General features: G+C 56.6%; 7 protein-coding genes across 7 annotated transcripts; 3 read left to right on the top strand and 4 right to left on the bottom strand.

Moving 5' to 3' along the window:
* Positions 1–11: 11 nt before the first annotated feature.
* N657DRAFT_104422 (uncharacterized protein) lies at positions 12–607 on the bottom strand. Its single transcript, XM_062785743.1, has 2 exons — positions 242–607; positions 12–183 (listed from the first exon to the last, which is right to left on the bottom strand). The coding sequence occupies exons 1-2, from the start codon at positions 454–456 to the stop codon at positions 126–128; spliced, it is 273 nt and encodes a 90-aa protein (XP_062645796.1). The 5' UTR covers positions 457–607; the 3' UTR covers positions 12–125.
* Positions 608–2,416: 1,809 nt separating this feature from the next.
* On the top strand, positions 2,417–4,041 carry N657DRAFT_622599 (uncharacterized protein). Its single transcript, XM_062790652.1, has 3 exons — positions 2,417–3,095; positions 3,164–3,758; positions 3,824–4,041. Exons 1-3 carry the CDS (start codon positions 2,673–2,675, stop codon positions 3,856–3,858), a joined length of 1,053 nt encoding a protein of 350 aa, XP_062645795.1. The 5' UTR covers positions 2,417–2,672; the 3' UTR covers positions 3,859–4,041.
* A 228-nt stretch (positions 4,042–4,269) lies between these two features.
* On the bottom strand, positions 4,270–5,650 carry N657DRAFT_647543 (ClpP/crotonase). The gene is made up of 2 exons (XM_062793337.1): positions 5,169–5,650; positions 4,270–5,115 (listed from the first exon to the last, which is right to left on the bottom strand). Exons 1-2 carry the CDS (start codon positions 5,585–5,587, stop codon positions 4,503–4,505), a joined length of 1,032 nt encoding a protein of 343 aa, XP_062645794.1. The 5' UTR covers positions 5,588–5,650; the 3' UTR covers positions 4,270–4,502.
* Positions 5,651–6,548: 898 nt separating this feature from the next.
* Positions 6,549–8,129, top strand: N657DRAFT_647542 (kinase-like protein). Its single transcript, XM_062793336.1, has 3 exons — positions 6,549–6,913; positions 6,989–7,583; positions 7,663–8,129. Exons 2-3 carry the CDS (start codon positions 7,007–7,009, stop codon positions 7,833–7,835), a joined length of 750 nt encoding a protein of 249 aa, XP_062645793.1. The 5' UTR covers positions 6,549–6,913; positions 6,989–7,006; the 3' UTR covers positions 7,836–8,129.
* Positions 8,130–8,699: 570 nt separating this feature from the next.
* On the top strand, positions 8,700–9,272 carry N657DRAFT_560307 (uncharacterized protein; the record flags this gene model as incomplete). Its single annotated transcript, XM_062787978.1, has 1 exon — positions 8,700–9,272. A coding segment is annotated over one exon (573 nt), but the record flags the coding sequence as incomplete, so codon positions are not given.
* Positions 9,273–9,455: 183 nt separating this feature from the next.
* N657DRAFT_647539 (uncharacterized protein) lies at positions 9,456–10,775 on the bottom strand. Its single transcript, XM_062793335.1, has one exon. It carries the CDS (start codon positions 10,747–10,749, stop codon positions 9,556–9,558), a length of 1,194 nt encoding a protein of 397 aa, XP_062645791.1. The 5' UTR covers positions 10,750–10,775; the 3' UTR covers positions 9,456–9,555.
* Positions 10,776–11,510: 735 nt separating this feature from the next.
* N657DRAFT_576760 (uncharacterized protein) lies at positions 11,511–14,701 on the bottom strand (the record flags this gene model as incomplete). The annotated part of the gene is made up of 4 exons (XM_062789209.1): positions 11,511–12,241; positions 12,317–14,058; positions 14,132–14,365; positions 14,433–14,701. 4 exons carry the CDS (start codon positions 14,699–14,701, stop codon positions 11,511–11,513), a joined length of 2,976 nt encoding a protein of 991 aa, XP_062645790.1.
* Positions 14,702–15,264: the final 563 nt, after the last annotated feature.

The following is a 15,264-nucleotide window of genomic DNA, read 5'->3' as shown; positions in this document are numbered from 1 at the left end:
CTTCAGACCTGGTCAGCATGATGGAAAGGCTCTCGGCCGCATCGCGTCAAGCCGGGAATGATGCTTCCCATTGCGATACCTCCGTCCAATATGCTAGACATTCAGCAAGTTGAAGGGACCACTGTTCAACTTTCGGGGACCACAGTTCTTCTTGTGGACACTCTAGAGGCTCCGCTGACAATCCTGCAGAAGAGTGAGTGAGCACAATGATAATCCCGTAGATAGCGGCTCGATGACCTACCTTGTCGCAAAACCAGGCCTCTCTGCCTTGATGCATCCACTGCACTTCAAGAGGACCTTGTCAGTGTCTTGCCTCGACTTCCCACAGGCGTGAAAACTAGGCTCATTGAATTTGCGAGGCGTTCCGGGTCGATAATTGTCGCGCGCAACAAGAACAACTGCTTCTTCCAGGGCCGCGGAAACCTCTATCGCCGATGGGGAGGACATGGTTTTCATGGGAGACAACCTCACAAGCAAGCTGATGAAGATGTTGAAAGTCGTCGTCGCTGATCCTCGCGCGGGTTGACATGATGAGCGTGCTTAGGAAGATCACCTCATATTTGCGCTCGTTTCTCGTCCAGTCATCCTCGGCTGATATCACGAAGTTGCACGGCTTCCGGAAGAGCTCGTCGCCAAAACCAGCATCGAGTCTCTGGCGAAGACCTGCCGAAGCCTCCGTGTCCCCAGCTTCGTTGTGTTCCTTGGGATGGAGTGTGACGTAACCGAAGAAATTTCAGCACGTCGCGGTCAGGTACAACTTCATCCGGCGATCTCCACGGACAGAGACCATGCAGCATCAGCATCGGTATCGCCTTCACAGAGACCTGTGAAGACGTTAATCAGTTTCTAAGTACATGCCTTACTGTCCTAGAGGAACACCAACGTGATCCTGACTTACAGTGACCCCATCGACCCATTTTCAGAGTTTCCGAGATGGTGTCTGGGAGATGAAATGTGAGAACCTTGAAATCGGTGGATGCAGATCCAAGCCTGCGTGCCGTGGTTCTGGAAGAAATTGGTCGAACAAGCAGAACAGAATTGGTCGAACTGAGCGTGTTATGGGAGAAGCGAAAGCAGAATTTCAGGAAGAAAGGAATCAAGGTCAAGAAGTCAAACCTGGGAACGGGATGTGGTGGCAAAGTCATACGGTGAAACTGCATGAGGATCGAGGTGCGCTTTTCCCCCGTCTCATATGCCAGCAATCAGGCACCAGCCAGGAGATTCGCGGACAAGCTGCTAAAGCAACGTAGCATAGAGGCTTTTCCTTCCTCGCCAGAAAGGTCCCCTTCCATGACAGTTCCCATCAGCTTCCTGGCAGCTGTCTATTAACCGACACCGTTCCGAACTAAGGTATCGGATTTAGGCATCAACGCGCACCGACCTGATGGAGAAGGCGTCATGAAGTCGAAGCAGCAGGTGCTCGAACGACCGAATAGGGGACAGGAAGAGACAAAGGACGCCGAAACTGGTGACAGTTCGAAACTGCAGGTTCCACCCCAGGTTCCAGGTTGAGATGTCGGGTGCAATGGCCTCTTTTAATTTGCAACCTGGATGGAAGCCTCTGAGATGATTCGTCTTGCCACCCTGGACCCCGTTTTATCGAGGCAGCCTGATGCCTCAGATAAGCCTCAGTTGCGGTAAGAGACTCTTTGATTCCCACCGGGAACCGCAGATGACACCAAGTTCCTGTTCATGGCTGCCTTCTGTTGCTCACCTGGGCACAACTTAAGCCATGGAAAGCAAAGTATTAAACCAAGTTGAGCTGCTTGCCAGGCTGACACGGAATGTTAGGCATTGTACTTTTAACATATAATGTGCACATCCAGTCGATCACCAATCAGATGGAAGGATGTAAGCCGATAAACTTCAGTGTTCAGATCCGAACATGACATGATCCAAGGACAGAAATCAATGCTGCTATAGATCGTTGGCCATGAGCGGGCCCCCATCCCCCCTCCCTGCCGCCCTTCCATCTTCTTCATGAAGAGTGCGTACGGACCAGGTTACCGTCCGCCAGATGACTTTTCCCGTCACCTCATCCGTCATACTCGTACGACTCAAAGTCTCGGGAACGCTGTCCATCCTACCATAAGTAAGGTACCTTATGGTACTCAGAGCTTCTTCCAGGATGTCAGGATCCGCGAGCTCCCTTCGGAGACATCAGTTTAAGGTTGCCAAGGGCACAGATGATCCAAAGGGTAACCCGGCTACAGACCTGGATTGATTGAACAGCTTCTGTGAGCAATGTAGTTCTGCCGATTGGATAACGCACGATATTAGATGCCCAATTCCTGTGCTTCTGCCGGCCAGCCACCATCCAATCGGGTGTCTGCCGAGATATTGATTCCTCCATCAGAACTTGCACATGGCCTCGATGGGTTCTCTACAATCTTGAAGTCCCGGCTATCGCCTGGAAGCGTGTCATCGTCGTGTCAACGATTCAGCACACCCATATTGGACTTGTATATTTTCCTGAGGTGTGTGGTGCGGCGTGGTAGTCGATCAGATTGCCAGTATGACCGACCCTACGGGCGCCAGTGCTCGCTACTTAAGACCTTCGGACTGCTCAACTGCCCTCTCGGATACCCCTTCCCTACCTTATCCACATCCACATTGCCTACCTTGACACTCTGAGTATCTTTGCATAGCTGTCAGTCTTACCGTCGCACTCCATGTTCTGGTCGGCACTCCTCTTTGTGGCCCTGGCCGACGCCCAGGGATTCATGAATGGGCTGAACCACCTTCGATTTGGATGCTCCCAGATCACGATTGAGCGCCTCGACCCTCTCGTCGAGCCGGGCAGGATGCCAACCTCCCACATGCACCAGGTTGTCGGAGGCAATGCCTTCAACGTCACCATGCCGACAACAGACATCGCGCAGGTGGCGACATGCACCACTTGTGGTCCGGCCGATGACTTCAGCAACTACTGGACAGCCAATCTCTACTTCAGAGCCCCGAACGGAAGCCACAAGCGCGTGCCGCAGATCCCTAACCGCTTCCTGTTCAACGACAGGTTTACCACGCAGACAAATGGCGGAGTCACCGTCTACTACATATCCCCCGGCAAGTGGAAGGTGACTGCCTTCAAACCTGTATGTCTCGCTTTCCCTTGGTCCCCGTGCGCTCGTTGTTCCCATCAGTGCCTAACCCAACCCCGCAGGGCTTCCGCATGTTCGTGGGTGATGTCGCACGCCGCACGCCGCTGTACAAATCGCAAAGCTGTTTCCGCTGCTTCAGCGGCCCCAACTTTGGCGGAGACGACCTTGCTCCCTGCACCGACAGCCGGCGAGACTTCGAGGGGTTCCCTCCCCAGCCGTGCCCAGGAGGCATCCGTTCAAATATCCTTTACCCAACCTGCTGGGACGGCAAGAACCTCGACAGCCCCAACCACAAGGACCATGTGGCCTACCCGGTCAGCGGGCCATCGACATTCCTCTCAACCGGGGACTGTCCGGCCTCCCACCCGGTCAAAATCCCGCAACTCATGCTCGAAATTGTGTGGGACACGACGGCGTTCAACGATAGGGCCCTCTGGCCGGCCACGGGCCAGCCGTTTGTCCTCAGCACCGGCGACACAACCGGCTTCGGTCAGCATGGCGACTACATCTTTGGCTGGAAGGGCGACGCCCTCCAGCGGGCCATGGACGTGCCCAACGGCTGCTTTGCCGCCGACTGTGGTAACCAGAAGACGCAGAATATCGAGAGTGCCAACAGGTGTCAGATCGCCAAGAAGGTGAAGGAGGAAGTTGATGGATGTGAGCCATCTCCCCAGGGCCACTGGTATTTACGTCAGTATGATAGAAGCTGACGCACGCTTTAGGGTTTGATATGCTCCCTGGAATGGCGATGGAGTAGTAAGTGCCTGTTTTTGAGCGTAACGAGGAGTTAGCGGATTTATGAGGGATACACAAACATGGGCTTTTACCAAGCGCAGCAGAGACGATCAGCACGAGTAACTATGCAAGAATTGTGTTTTTGAAGCCGAGGAAAGTGATGGCCTTCCTGTTCATGGCCATGTTTGGAATCCCGGTAGCTGTGTTGTATCTAAGAGTCAGACTGTGGGAGTGAGCGAAATCGTATCACATTCCGTCCGCTGTGGCACCGAGCGGCGGAACTGTGTGGAAAGACCATGAAACAAGACGCCGGAATGTCACAGCGAGCATCCATGTTTGATGTTGGCGTTATCCGAGCCTGAGTGAGATCTGGATGATCTGTAAGGGGGCAGAAGAGGTCACAGTAAAATTGACGCGCAAAATCACTTGGGTGACCAAACGGAAAAATGAAGGAGACTTGGTGCAGCAGAAACGACCAGCAAGAGCTCACCGGCTAACCCTCTTCGCCGGTCGAAGAGAGGTAGCCGGCTGCAAAGCCCAAGGGAGGGTTGCTACGCGGGGGAGTGGCGCATTCAGAAGATTCTTCCCACTTCCACCGTCACTCCAAGCCGACGGGACCTGACGCCTGAATCCCTCAATTACTGATATCCCCTACCAACTCGATCATTACCGCCCCTTAAAAACAGGTTTCCTCTTCTCCGCAAACGCCTTCAGCGCCTCGTCCCGATCCTCTGTCCTGACCACTCGCTCATACATGCTATTCTCCACCGTCTCTCTCGGCTCCTCGACCGCCTTAATCGCCGCCCTGACCGCCACAGGCCCACCCTCGCAGATCTCACTTGCCAACCTGATCGCCTCGCTCAGCGCTGACCGCCTCGCCAGGTCCAGCACCATCTTCTCCCGCTCCTTGTCCTCCATCGCCTCCCACTCTTTCGCTTGTTCTTCGCTCTCGGGCGCAACCTCGACCAACCTGTCCGCAATCCCCAAGAAATATGCCTCGGGCGCCGACACGCGCCGGCCCGTGAGTATGAGGTCCCGAGCGCGCGGGATGCCGATCAATGCGGGCAACCGGTAGGTGCCGCCTGCGCCGGGGATAATGCCCAGCCGGGTTTCCGGCAGCCCGACGACAGCGTTGGACGAGAGCACGCGGAAGTGGGTGGCTAGCGCCAGCTCAAGGCCTCCGCCGAGAGCGAGGGAGGAGATGGCTGAAATTGTGGGAATCGGGAGGGTTGAGAGGGCGGTGAAGGTTGTGCGGAGGTTGAGGAGGAACGCGGCGGTCCTGCGCAGAGGGAATGGTTAGTTGCGGTGTGGGAAGCTCAGGGAGAGACGTACTCGTCCTGAGTAAAGGTCTTGCGCTCTTTGAGATCTGCGCCCGCGCAAAAGGACGTGTCAACTGCCGAGGCCAGGATCAGGGCGCGCGTTGGGCCCTTCTGGTCGTCGCCTGCAATGCCACCGAATCTCTTGTTCCATGAGGGCGTCGGAAGCTCCTCGCCTGTTGCGGCGTCGTACTGCGCGTGGATGGCGTCGATCTTGTCACGTAGGGATGACAGCAGTGCGCGTGAGATGGCATTGCGGGCTGCTGGGCGGTTGAGCTCAAGGATGCGGATGTGACCCGAGCTGGGCGCGGGCAGGTCTGTTACCCGAATCAAAGGCCCGGTGTTGGCCTCGGTCGAAAATGCCAGTCGTGCGGCGAGTTGGCAATTGCGCAAGGCAGCGGAGGGGTTGAAGGCTGAAGTCAATCTCGCAGGCATTTTGAATCACGACCGTCGGGGTTATTAAGCATAATCCCGTGACATAAAGCGGAGAGAGGAGGGCAGATAACTGCGTAAGCTTAATTGCAGTGGTGTATGTCGGTGCGGGATGACGTCCTTGTGCCAATCACGGCTAACGTCGGCCATTCCATCTTGGCGCTACGTTGCGGTGACAACGGTCCAGATCGGCTTGGACAAGAATCCCTGAAGAGCTGAGACAGAAAATCGCTCCCTTATCCTGAGTGTACCTGTTGGAAGACCAACAGCCACGATACCACGGCGTTACACCGACGAGAGGTCACGACAGTGGGTTGGGTGCTCCAGAGCACCAAGAAATGTATTTTTTCTTAAAAGGTTCCTCCATCCTCCTTTTTGCAGTGGTGGCCATCGCCCTGATCCTGTTAAATACTGTAATTATGTTCCCAGCCCCTGTTGCTCCTCAACAGTAGAGCATCGGCAACTCAGCTTCCGAGTTCCAAGTTCCATGAGTCCCAGCAACAAGCGTTTCAGGGTACCGAGACTTTCCAACAGTACGTCCGTACTGTCAATGGTCAATACTTGAGCGCTCTGCAAGAAATGTTGACATAATAAATCAAAAGCTGTGCTGATTTAGATGAGAGCAACACGACTGGGACGAACATGCGCACGTACTGGTCAGTGACAACCACAAACAGTACAAGTTTTCAAAAGCGGAGAGTTGCCCGGGGACAATGGATTGGCCATGTTGGGGTATCGGAGAACTTCATGCTTCTCCAGGTATTTGTAGTGAACATGCTTTCATGAGGACAAAATACCTGACTTGAACTGTCGGTTAAGCACGGCACACTCACACCGGCCATTGAATCAACGATAAGCTATCTTTACAGTACCTTGGTAGCTGGCGACTCTCTTAACGGCGGGCCGGAACAGGACACTCCTTGTTTCAAGTTTGGACATACAACTTACGGATGTGCGGTGTTGACAAAGAGCACGGGACGGTCTTGGGCTTCAGCCCGCAATAGCTAGCTACATAGCCCCAAACCCTGACTTTTGTTTCCTCCATCACCACAACGCTCGCGGTGTGCCACATCAATGACGCGTCTTACTGGGTAAGTCATTTATCCGTTTTTCTACAGGTCTGTTCGACCTGCAAGCCTCAGACCAGTCTCAAAAGAAAATTCAAAAGCAAATAAGCGTTAGCCTTGGGCGCCGTGTCTGCCGGGGCCCAACCAGTCAAAAAATCACAGCGTACTGGTGCTTCTGCCATCTGCTACCAAATTTCTCCGCCGCAACACTCGACTTCTGAAACACTGCATTTACATTCTACTCGGCTCGGAAATCCATCCAGTACGCTCGAATACCATCCCAAATCTCTCAGGCCAAGAGTAACACCGTTGAGTACTGACTTCGGCTTCTTCGCAGTTCCCTGTCCCTCACAGTATGGGCCGTGTTTGCGCCGATTGCGGGCGCAATCTGCCCCAAACATCCTATACGGCCAACCAGTGGTCGAAAGGCCAAGGCAATTCCAGATGTGCGGGTTGCGTTCACGGGCATCACTCGGACTTACCAGCGGCGCAGCCATCTGACAGCGGCCGTTACAATGACGCCAATAAAGCTCTGATCCCCAACTATGACCTCAGAAACCCATTTGCTTCGGGTGCCTTCCGCTGGGTCGCCAAGGGAAAATACACCAGCGGTAGCCGTGCAGGCCAGGCTTGTGTTGTGAAGTGGTTCAAGACGGGGGCAGTCTTCGACGGGGACTACTTCACTCTCGACATCAAGGCTGTCGACAAAGCATTGGAGATCGTCAATCGATTCAACCAATTGGCCATTGTGGATAAAGCCGTCATGATCAATGTGCCCTCCGTCTGGACGTTCGATGAAGACTGTTCTGATGATTGGGCTGGAAAAAAGGTGCTTTGCGAACCGTTCATCCAGAACTACCAGAAGTTCAACAGCAATTCCGGCTGGAACGACGATTCGAGGGCATGGGCAAGGGTCATGCAGGCATTGAGCCGTGAGTCTAACCATCCGCAACGGCTTGCTCCGCCCTTGCTTATGTATCCTTGATTTCCTGATGGCTGATCTTCATGTAGACTTCAGCTACCATGTCTCGGGAGGCAACTTTGTCCTGTGCGACCTTCAGGGCGGCATCTACCAGCACGAGATTGTTCTATCCGACCCGGTTATACTGTCCCGGACCCGGCAGTATGGCGTCACCGATCTTGGCCCGGAGGGCATCAGCTCTTTCTTCAGTCAACATCGATGAAACAATTACTGCCGGCCCCATTGGACCCAACCTGTCAACCCCCGACAGTACTACAACCCGGTGCCGGGAACCACCATGATAAGTCACACGGTGTCTACCGCTGTATCGAGGCCCGCCTACACTGGTTTCTACTATTGATGAATGAAGGATGATCGGTACCTAAGCTGTTTGGTGGTGGGAAGAAGCCCGGTCGGCGACAAGAGGAGCAGGGAGACCGACATCCATCATGTTGGGCAGTGATTTGAGTCATGTCATTTCCAAGTCAGATGAGAATATACCTGGTGTGTTTCTCAATCCTTCTCCGCTCCCATGATCTCATCTGGACAGTGGTTGGGCACGGATGGTTACTGAAACGTGGGCGAAATCTGCAATCCAACATGGCGGCAGTTTGCCCAGGTCTGCGGTAAGCCGTTTGCAATCCGCGTATCAGAACGGCAACGAGTTGATGTCCTGGGCCGCTCAACAGCATATGGGCTCTACGGAAAATTTCCTCTCTGCGTTAACCACTGTTCACTTATTTCCGGTTTCTTCAGTTCCCGGGCAAAGATACCATCGGCTGCCCACCTGCAATCATCCCAGCTGTGGATTACTTACCTTATACTTGGGCTCCCGAAGGGACTCTGAGCGAAGGTTACCGCTCGGAGAGCCGTTGTAACAACGAGGCATGGATCGACAGACTGTCAGGCATTTAATAACGATGACGTCACGCGCTGTCTTGCTTCATTTCGCGGCTGGGAAATTTTCAGCAGTTCGTGTCAACGCTACAACACAAGTTCATGTTCGGACTCGGAACACGCCGATTGGAGACGTGTAGACAGCCCCAAAGTCCCTTCAGTCAAGCAAACAGCTACAATGACCCTGACCCCGTTAATCCTTGCCGGCGGCAGGTCAACGCGCATGCAGTCGCCTAAACACCTCCTTCCCATGCCTGACGGCCGGCCGCTGTACCAGCACCAGCTCGACCTCCTCGCCGCGGCCTGCCCAAACGCCCCGGCTATTTACATCTCCCTCGCCCAAGACTCCATTCTAGATGACTTTCTCCGCTCCCTCCCCGTGGCTAACAATACCGCAGCAACCGCCACGACCACCAACACATCCGCACCGCTGGGGCAATCCAGCCAACCGCCCACATCACTACCCGCGTCCTCACCTCCACGCGACTCAGGCGCGAAACCCCAAGTTCTGATCCTCCGGGACCTACCGGCCAACCCCTCCCCCTCCCGTTCCGCCGGCCCCGCGACAGGCCTGCTAACAGCCCACTGCTTCTTCCCCTCGACGACCTGGTTCACCATCCCCTGTGATCACCCCTTTCTCACACCAAGCCTCCTGCAGCATCTGTGCGAGCAGTACCAGCCGCCGGTGACGTGCTTTCGGAACGGCGACGGGTTCTTGGAGCCGCTCGTTGCTGTTTGGGGACCACAGGCCTTGGCGAGAATGTCGGCCCTGACTGGTGAGCGGAAGAGGGAGGGGAAGGGCGTCGGGCCGGCGGGGGTTGTAAGGGAGGTTGGAGGGAGGGTTATTCCCATTGATGGGGTTAGGTGGAACGATGGGGAGGGAAGGGGAAGGTGTGGTGCGCTAGGGAGGGAGCTAGTCGGGGTGAATACCAGGGAAGAGTGGGAGGCAGTTCTGCGGGTGTGGAGCGGCGGAAGGGGGGTAAAGGAGGGGACTTGGTGAGCACACATTGGGGGTTAGGAGCCAGGCTGTGAGCGAGAGTCCTGCGCTAGTTGCACAGATTCGGCGACAGGAGGACACCGCCAGTCGGCGAGGCGGGGTAACACTCCACGAGGCCCGACCCGCCGGGTCCGGGGATTGTTGCTGAGGACTCCGGCCGGAAATGGATCCAACAGTTGGCGGCTTTGAAGGGACTCAACTTGGAAGGGCTCTGCTCCGCACTGGCCTCGACCATCAACTGGCCGGCGGCGGATGTGGATAAGATGCCGTGCCGGAAACAGTCTGTGTCCTGGTTCGCGCTACAGCTGTGCTTCTCCCCGGACGTGCCGGGCCGCCGGAGCAATTTAGCTAGCACCGGCAGCTCCCTTGCTTGCCCCTGAAACTCCCTCAGATAAGGGACCGTCAGGAACCTAAAGCATGCCGCAGCCGCCCCGGGATTTCCGGGAAGGCCGAAAAACGCAGTCTTTCCTCCTTTGCCAGGTAGCATGGCAAACAGCACAGGGTGCCCGGGGCGTATGGACAGGCCGTGGAAGACGGCTTCGCCCCCCATCTCATCCACCGCAGCTCTGACGTGGTCGAATCGGCCCTTGGACACGCCGCCGCTTGTCAAAAGAACGTCGTATTGCCCAGAAGCCGCCGCCATCTCAACATGGCGGCGAAGGCTGGCCGGTTCATCGTCCAGGACGCCGAGGAAATGAGCCGGCAATCCCATATATCGCACAGCTGCAGTAAGGTACGGCCCGTTGGCGTCGCGGGTGCTCCCGTTGCCGTTCACCATCTCGTTACCGGTAGACCAGATGCCCACGCGCGGTTTCCGCTCCAGCGGAATCGCGCCCAGCCCCAGCGAGGCCAGCGGCAGCATGTGCGACAGCTGGATTGTGTCCCCTTTCTCAACGACGACGTCTCCTTTGAGGATGTCGCTTCCAGCGGATCGCCTGTTGGCGTTTGGTGGCACAGGCCTTGTGACAAGAATGTGGGCGCCGCGCCGCCTTGTCGGTTCAAACACTGGGACAGTGTCTTCCACTTTGACACAAGCGTCGTATTCGTCAGGAAATATGGCACCCGTCATAATCTCGACACAAGTCTGCAACCCGCCGTCCCGGTCATATTCGACGTGTGCTCCTGCGGTACGGGCCACACAGGGGTCGTCGCCCGCGGCGATGGTACCTGTAACCAAGAACATGACGGGCGAATTGGGCGATGCGGTTACCGTGGCCTGAGACCGGATGGCATACCCATCCATGGCCGAGGTATCATGCTCCGGGATCGATTTGGGGCTCAGGACGTCCTGTGCCGCGGTACCCCCGATGGCGTCCTGCAGCGGGACATTTGCTTTCCACTCCTGGCGGCTGCGTCGTTGCCACTGGGCTGCTTCCAGCACTTTGGCAAGCGCCGCCGTGTATGAAATCGTCATGTTGAAGTAATGCACCGCCTTCTGTCCGGGTCAAGTCGATGCGGGAACGATAATATCTTGGAGTACGTTGCATAAGGGTGCCATGTACTGGTTAGACTTTGATAGATGCTTGCAGCTGGGCAAGCAAATCCATCTTGAGTAAAGCTAAGGTATGATTCGTCCGGTTTGGTATGTAATACGGATAGGGCATCCGGAGATATGATGGCACTTGCACTTTACCCGCCTAAGCCGCCTTGTTTTCCGTGGTTGGGAATCCAAGTTTGTTCGAATCTCAACACGTAATGATGACATAACTGTTTTGAGCTTCTCCATTTTCCCCGTTAGTCTCATCACTACCAGCTAAATTTGGCATCTCGACCTTACTGGAACACTATGATAACGGAAGCTCCTACAATGAGTGCGAGTGAATAACCTGCATATCGGTGTACAGTGATGTAAGCTAGGGGGTACTAGACGACACCAGTCACAGTTGCCCAGCACTTCATGTTGTAATTCTCATTTCCCATGAAAGGACTTGACTCCTGAATACCCAACCCCAGCCCCTGAGTCGAAGCCAGGGCCCCGACCCATCCATACCTTCACTCCCCTCCTCACTCCGTCGTAACTGGCACCAACAGTGTCTGCGAACTGCGCACGTTGATCTGCTGCCCGACCCAGCTCTGCATGCGTCCCACCGCCTTGAGCCCCTTGCCCACAGCCTCGACAAACTCCTCGTCCCAAAGAGCCTGCGCCGCGGGCTGCAGCGCCGTCAGCGACGCAAGCAGATGGCTCAGATACACCTGCAGCGCCTGCAGCGTCTCAAGCACCTCGACCGGGCTACGGAGGCTCTCACTCCCTGACGACGGCCCGGCCTCGGCTTCCTCCCTTGGAAACAGCGCGTCGCGCAGCACGTGCGCCCGCCCTCGCGACGAGATGCGCCCGCCGCCGTGGTAGCGCTGCACGTGCGGGTGCAGCGCCGAGCGCATTTCCTCGCCGATGCGGTGCAACACGCGCAGGCCGCCCTCGACCTCCGGGTTGCGCACCAGCGACGGGAGCAGCGTGGCGTAGAGCTCCTGCAGCTGGACCATCGTCTCGTACGTCTCGCCCAGCCAGAGCTCCAGCTTGCGCTCGCGGTGGGCGGCTAGGTCGGCGGCGCTCGTGGTGTCGGACGCGGATTTAGTGCCCGCTTGGCAGACTGCGGCTGACTGCTGCTCGCGGATGTGCGGGCTGTTGGGGAGCGTGGAGTTGTTGTTACTGCTTGAGGATGGTGAAGATGGGACCTTCTCGATGCGGACTGTGCCTGATTTGAAGTAGGGCTGCTTGGAGATGGGGTCCCACCGGGCTAGGACGGATCAGTAAGAGGGTTCACATGCTAGCAGGCTAGGGAAAGAGACGGTCTGGGAGCGCGAATACTTACTGAAGGTGAGCTCGTTGGCTGCTCGAGCCCGGCCGTCGGTAGAGTCCCAATATCCAAAGTGGAAAGGCATGAACACATGGCCCTCAGCGATGCCGCCTACGCGGCACTTCAATTCTACCGCGCCGCGCCTAGACCGCACAATCACCACCTCGCCGTCACAGACCCCAACGCTTGCGGCGTCCTTTTCCGAGACCGTAACCTCCGGTTCAGGGCACGCTTTCTGCAGCGCGGTGCGCCCCGTCTTGGTCCTCGTATGGAAGTGGTGTACCTTTCGCCCCGTGGAGAGCCGGAGCGGAAACTCATCGTTTGGTTCCTCTGGCGGCGGGGAGTAGTGGCATGATTTGAGGATGGCGCGCCCGGCCGGGTTCATAGACTGGTACTCGGACCTTGTATAGGACGCCCCAGTCTCAGGGTCGTGGCCAAAGCTTTCGCAGTCATCGATTCCGGTTGGGAAGATGCCGTCAGAATACAACCTCTCCGTGCCGTGCGGGTTTTTGTCGTTGCACGGCCACTGAATTCCTGACCCGCCCGTCAGGCGCTCGTAGGTCAGCCCCATGTAGTCGCACGGCCTACCGGCCGACACCTTCTTCCACGCCTCGAACACCTCCTCAGGCGTCCTCCAGGGGAGCAGGTCGTTGCCGTCCTTGTCCTTGAATCCCATCCGCTTGGCGTAGTCGAGGAAAATGTCCAGGTCAGACCGGCACTCGCCGGGCGGCTCCACCGCCTTGTGCGAGATGTGCACGGTGCGGTCCGCGTTGGTGAAGGTACCCGTCTTTTCTCCCCATTGGGCGGCGGGCAGAATGACATCAGCGATGGCGGCTGTTTCCGTCATGTAAATGTCCTGGCAGACAACAAACAAGCCGGGCTGCGTCAGCAGCCTCCGCACGCGGGGCAGGTCCGGTAGGCTGACAAGGGGGTTCGTGCAGCTGATCCAGAACATGCGGATGGAGCCGCTCTCGATATAGCTGAGCTGGTTCTCGACGTGGGTCGGCTCGTTCCAGTGCGGGACTTGGATGGGGTCGATGTTCCACAGCGTCGCCAGCTCTTGCATGTGAGTCGGGTTCTGGTGGTTGCGGAAGCCGGGAAACTCGCCGTTGCAGCCCGCTTCCCGGTTGTTCTGGGCCGTCGGCTGACCGTTCATCTGAAGGACGCCGCAGCCGGGCTTGCCAATCATTCCGCGCAAGAGGTTGATGTTGTTGATCTGGCACGCGCTGGCGCACGCTTGGTTTGACTGGTACACACCCTGCAGGGCGGTCGAGACCAGGCTCTTGGACGTGCCAATGATCCGAGCTGCCTCTTCCAGCTGCATGGCCGGAACCCCCGTGATGCGTTCGACCGTCTCGGGGTCATACTTGGCTACCACCTTTTCCAGGTCGTCCCGACCGAAAACATGAGCTGATACATAGTCCTCGTTGATCCATCTGTTCTTGAACATGAGGTGCTGGATGCCATTCAGCAGGGCCAAGTTGGTGCCCGCCCGCGGAGCCAGGTGCACAGTTGCCTTGCGAGCCGTCTCGGACAGTCTCGGGTCCACGACGATGAGCTTGGGCGGAAGTGGTCCCTCGAGGCGGTCCAGGATTCTCGCCCACAGCACAGTTTGCGTGGCTGCCACGTTGTGCCCTACCATGAACAGGCAGTCGGTGTAATCGATGTCGCTATAGGAGCCCGGTTGACCATCACAGCCGAACGACTCCCGCATCGCCGCGGCCGCAGTAGCGGTACAGAGTCGTGTGTTTCCATCCCTGCAACGACATGCCATGATGCCGCATCAGCTAACCACCACCACCATCCACGGGTGCGTGATTGTGTTCTTACATGTGGAGCGTGTGAAGCCCCGCCTTTCCCACCATGGCCAGGGCATAGTATTCTTCCAGAAAGAGCTGACCACTGGTGTAGAAGGCGATGCTGTGATTGGTGAGGTGTTTCTGCAGCTCCTTGGACTTGGCAACGATGAGGTCCATGGCCTCGTCCCATGAAACGCGCTCCAGACGGCCGTTCTTGCGCACCATGGGATATGTTATGCGGTCCTCGCTGTGCATGGCCTTCCACCTAGTTTGTCTCAGCGATTGGCCTGCTGACAGGCTTCTGAATGGAGAAGAAGACCGGAGTGCCCTACCCTGTCAGGCCCTTTGGGCCAAGACGGCCCTTATTGACGCGGTCGGTTGCCCTGCCCCGTACTCCGACCACCTTTCCGTCCTTGACGCCAATGTCGAGCCCACATCCGTTGCTGCACAAGATGCACGCGCTTTGAACCCATGTCTCCGGCTCCTCATCGCAGGCGGAATCCACCCTCGTCGGCCATTCGTCCTTGAACGGCGTCCGAGGTCCCCAGATGTCTTCGATGGCGTCCCGAGTACGAATCGCCGGAGGCTCGAAAGTATTCATCGTTTCTAGTGCGATGGTGCTGTATACGTGCGCACTCAAAACTGTGCCAAGCGGGCCATAATTAACGGACACAAACGAAGCTATCCTTTTGTGCATGCGATTCCATGCCCACATCGCAGCAGACAAGAACTGTGAATAACTCTGACGTCACTGCCAACTCTCGGCTCAGTTCCTGGATCTCCGCGGCCATTTCCGAATGCATCGCCCAAGCAATGGTAGAAGGGTTTTGTGATGAAGGCCACTGTATGTGCTGCTCTGCATGCAGGCAGTCAACCAACTCAGGGACGTTGACGGCTGTTGCCAGTATCATTCTGTTTCGAAGGACTCGACGTCTGCCGGACTGCTTTGGAGCCATGCGGCGCCGATGGAGAATCATTGTGTTCCGGTAAGCCCTTTCTTTATCTCGGTGCTGCGCCCTCGCTCGCATCAAACAAGCTTCAGGGTACCTTGTACTCGGTAGCTGCAGGATGTCCAGAAATCTCCCAGGTTGTAAGAGTTCCAGGATTTTATCTTTGGGTGAATGTAGTTGAGAAAAGTGCAGCGGTTTGAATGGACAGGAGCAA

This window comes from Parathielavia appendiculata, assembly GCF_033297405.1.
Source record: "Parathielavia appendiculata strain CBS 731.68 unplaced genomic scaffold N657scaffold_10, whole genome shotgun sequence".
NCBI classification, from domain to species: Eukaryota; Fungi; Ascomycota; class Sordariomycetes; order Sordariales; family Chaetomiaceae; genus Parathielavia; species Parathielavia appendiculata.
This window is presented reverse-complemented; position numbering and strand designations above follow the sequence as displayed.

What these genes read in the sequence shown, in the direction of transcription:
- N657DRAFT_104422 (XM_062785743.1), bottom strand. Translation starts at nt 456, where the DNA reads ATGAAAACCATGTCCTCCCCATCGGCGATAGAGGTTTCCGCGGCCCTG. An exon ending in AGGCCTGGTTTTGCGACAAG is followed by an intron (nt 184 to 241) that starts GTAGGTCATCGA and finishes ACTCTTCTGCAG; the next exon opens with GATTGTCAGCGGAGCCTCTA.
- N657DRAFT_622599 (XM_062790652.1), top strand. Translation starts at nt 2,673, where the DNA reads ATGTTCTGGTCGGCACTCCTCTTTGTGGCCCTGGCCGACGCCCAGGGA. An exon ending in AGGTGACTGCCTTCAAACCT is followed by an intron (nt 3,096 to 3,163) that starts GTATGTCTCGCT and finishes CCAACCCCGCAG; the next exon opens with GGCTTCCGCATGTTCGTGGG. An exon ending in GAAGGAGGAAGTTGATGGAT is followed by an intron (nt 3,759 to 3,823) that starts GTGAGCCATCTC and finishes CGCACGCTTTAG; the next exon opens with GGTTTGATATGCTCCCTGGA.
- N657DRAFT_647543 (XM_062793337.1), bottom strand. Translation starts at nt 5,587, where the DNA reads ATGCCTGCGAGATTGACTTCAGCCTTCAACCCCTCCGCTGCCTTGCGC. An exon ending in AAGACCTTTACTCAGGACGA is followed by an intron (nt 5,116 to 5,168) that starts GTACGTCTCTCC and finishes CCCTCTGCGCAG; the next exon opens with GACCGCCGCGTTCCTCCTCA.
- N657DRAFT_647542 (XM_062793336.1), top strand. Translation starts at nt 7,007, where the DNA reads ATGGGCCGTGTTTGCGCCGATTGCGGGCGCAATCTGCCCCAAACATCC. An exon ending in GGTCATGCAGGCATTGAGCC is followed by an intron (nt 7,584 to 7,662) that starts GTGAGTCTAACC and finishes ATCTTCATGTAG; the next exon opens with ACTTCAGCTACCATGTCTCG.
- N657DRAFT_647539 (XM_062793335.1), bottom strand. Translation starts at nt 10,749, where the DNA reads ATGGATGGGTATGCCATCCGGTCTCAGGCCACGGTAACCGCATCGCCC.